The sequence below is a fragment of the Hakea prostrata genome, chromosome 5 (genome assembly GCF_041222555.1).
Source record: "Hakea prostrata isolate BN-2017 chromosome 5, UWA_Hpros_2, whole genome shotgun sequence".
NCBI classification, from domain to species: Eukaryota; Viridiplantae; Streptophyta; class Magnoliopsida; order Proteales; family Proteaceae; genus Hakea; species Hakea prostrata.
In genome coordinates, this window is record NC_142604.1 from 46,581,331 (window position 1) to 46,583,326 (window position 1,996).

The 1,996-nt window shown below is 38.5% G+C and overlaps 1 protein-coding gene across 1 annotated transcript; it reads left to right on the plus strand.

The window, feature by feature from the left end:
* The first annotated feature begins 503 nt into the window (after positions 1 to 503).
* Positions 504 to 1,703, plus strand: LOC149016157 (F-box/kelch-repeat protein KIB1-like). Its single transcript, XM_089156686.1, has one exon. It carries the CDS (start codon positions 504 to 506, stop codon positions 1,701 to 1,703), a length of 1,200 nt encoding a protein of 399 aa, XP_089012812.1.
* Positions 1,704 to 1,996: the final 293 nt, after the last annotated feature.

Here is a 1,996-nt window from a genome sequence, read left to right on the forward strand (position 1 = left end):
ACCTAGACTTTAAAAACAATTCAAAATACCTGACTTGATCAAAATCCTTATCCCTATCTTTAAGGAGATTGAATACGATTCAAATTGTACACTCTGCTCACTGTCTTGTATTTCTAATTCACGCCTCCTTATTTGCTCTTTCTTGATATCCAAGTAAGCATTTTTTTTTTTTTTCTTTCTTTCTAGGATTCTGTGTTAGTATAGAACATCGATTTGTAATTTAAGTTTTGAATTTTGAGTTGTAATTAAAGTTTCCTAGTCTGAATTGTACTCAATGTCTTGGTATTTCTAATTTACGCCTCCTTATTTCTCATACCTATATAAACTCTTGTCAACCCTAAAACCTCTGCAGAGATACATCATAACCTCCGAACCGTCTTCAACCTCCAACCGGATCCAATCTCTATTATCTACTCGAAGAAAGATTAATCTTCCTGCAGGTGTTGGCGGCTACCTTATCCAAATAGTGATCGATCTTCAGCAAGAATTTCCGTTCGTAATACATGGAATTGGAAATGGCAGCAGCAGCAGCGGTAAATTGGGCTGATATTCCGGAAGATTCGTTAGACGAGATTGCAAAGCGCCTCACCCTCTATGCCGATCGTATTCGGTTACGAGCCGTCTGCGTTTCATGGCGATCAGCATTACCAGAGACTCCCAACCAACTCCCTCGCCAGTTCCCTCTTTTAATGATGTTTCCTTTAGATCCAAAACAAGAAGGAGCAAGAACATATGAATTCTTCAGCATTGTCGAAAATAAATTCTATTTCGTCGAGTTCCCCTTGGAGATGAGTAATAAGAATTTTCTTCCTACATCCTGCCATGGTTGGCTGATTTTCGAAGAGAAGTCGTCCCTCGGCCTCTTCAATCCTTTCACCAAAGCCCGCATAGAACTTCCATCCTTGAATGAATATTATCCTAGAGGAGATAAAGCTCGTGTTGCTAAGGTAGTACTATCAGCAAGCCCATCTTCCACTGATTTCATGACAATCGTCTTGCTCCATTTTCCTTGTCTTTTGTTAATCTCCAAATTTGGAGATAAGAAATGGACTTTAATTGAAGATCGAGGAGCTGAAATGTGGCACTTATATCACGATGTCATATTCTACAAACAACAAATCATTACACTACTATATGGCGGAAAAATTGTGATAAGAGAAGCAGTACTAGTAGACGATGGTCATGGAAATCCTACCACTTTTAAGACTAGTATTAAGCGGACACTGCGGCCGGCACATCTTCATCTAGATGGTCTTCATTCAAATGATTACTTCCATTTGCAGGTTCTGGTTGAATCTGACAATGATGACTTGTTTGTTATCACTCAATCATTCGACTTGCTTAGAGATATATTAAACTGTTCAGTTCACAAGTTAGATTGGCAGAAGAACAGCAGCAGCAGTAGCAGCAGAGGAAATATAGATGATGCCGAGTGGTCTGAAGTGAAGAGCTTAGGTGACCGTGTGTATTTTCCACGTCTGAGTCCACCTTCATATTTCTCAGCCCGTGACTTCCCTGAATGTAAAGGTAACTGTTTATATTTCCACAATGTTGATATTGATATTGGGGGTGTATTTACAATTTCTGGTGAGTACACTCGTCCTCTGTTCGATTTGGCAGACAACCGGTTCAAGCTATGGCCAGCCTATCCTCGAGGACTCTTTGATAAGAAACGTATCTGGATTACACCAAGCCCACTTTAATCCGTGTATATCGACAGTGTGACATCTTACTAGGTAGTGAACTAGATTAATTTGTTTGACTTTTGTTCAATGTCTTTGATTGTTTAAATTTAAATTTAAATTTATCTGTTTCATCTTTTGATTAGCATGATCATGATGTTGTATTATCAGATGATTCAGATCAGCCTAACCCATTTACTTTGGCTGTGTTTGGCATGATTTTCATAAATCAAACAGCCATGAAGTTTGATGATCCTTTGAATAAATTAGAGGTTTTAAGAGCACTTACATCCCACAAATTTTATCTGGGATTT

What these genes read in the sequence shown, in the direction of transcription:
- LOC149016157 (XM_089156686.1), top strand. Translation starts at nt 504, where the DNA reads ATGGAATTGGAAATGGCAGCAGCAGCAGCGGTAAATTGGGCTGATATT.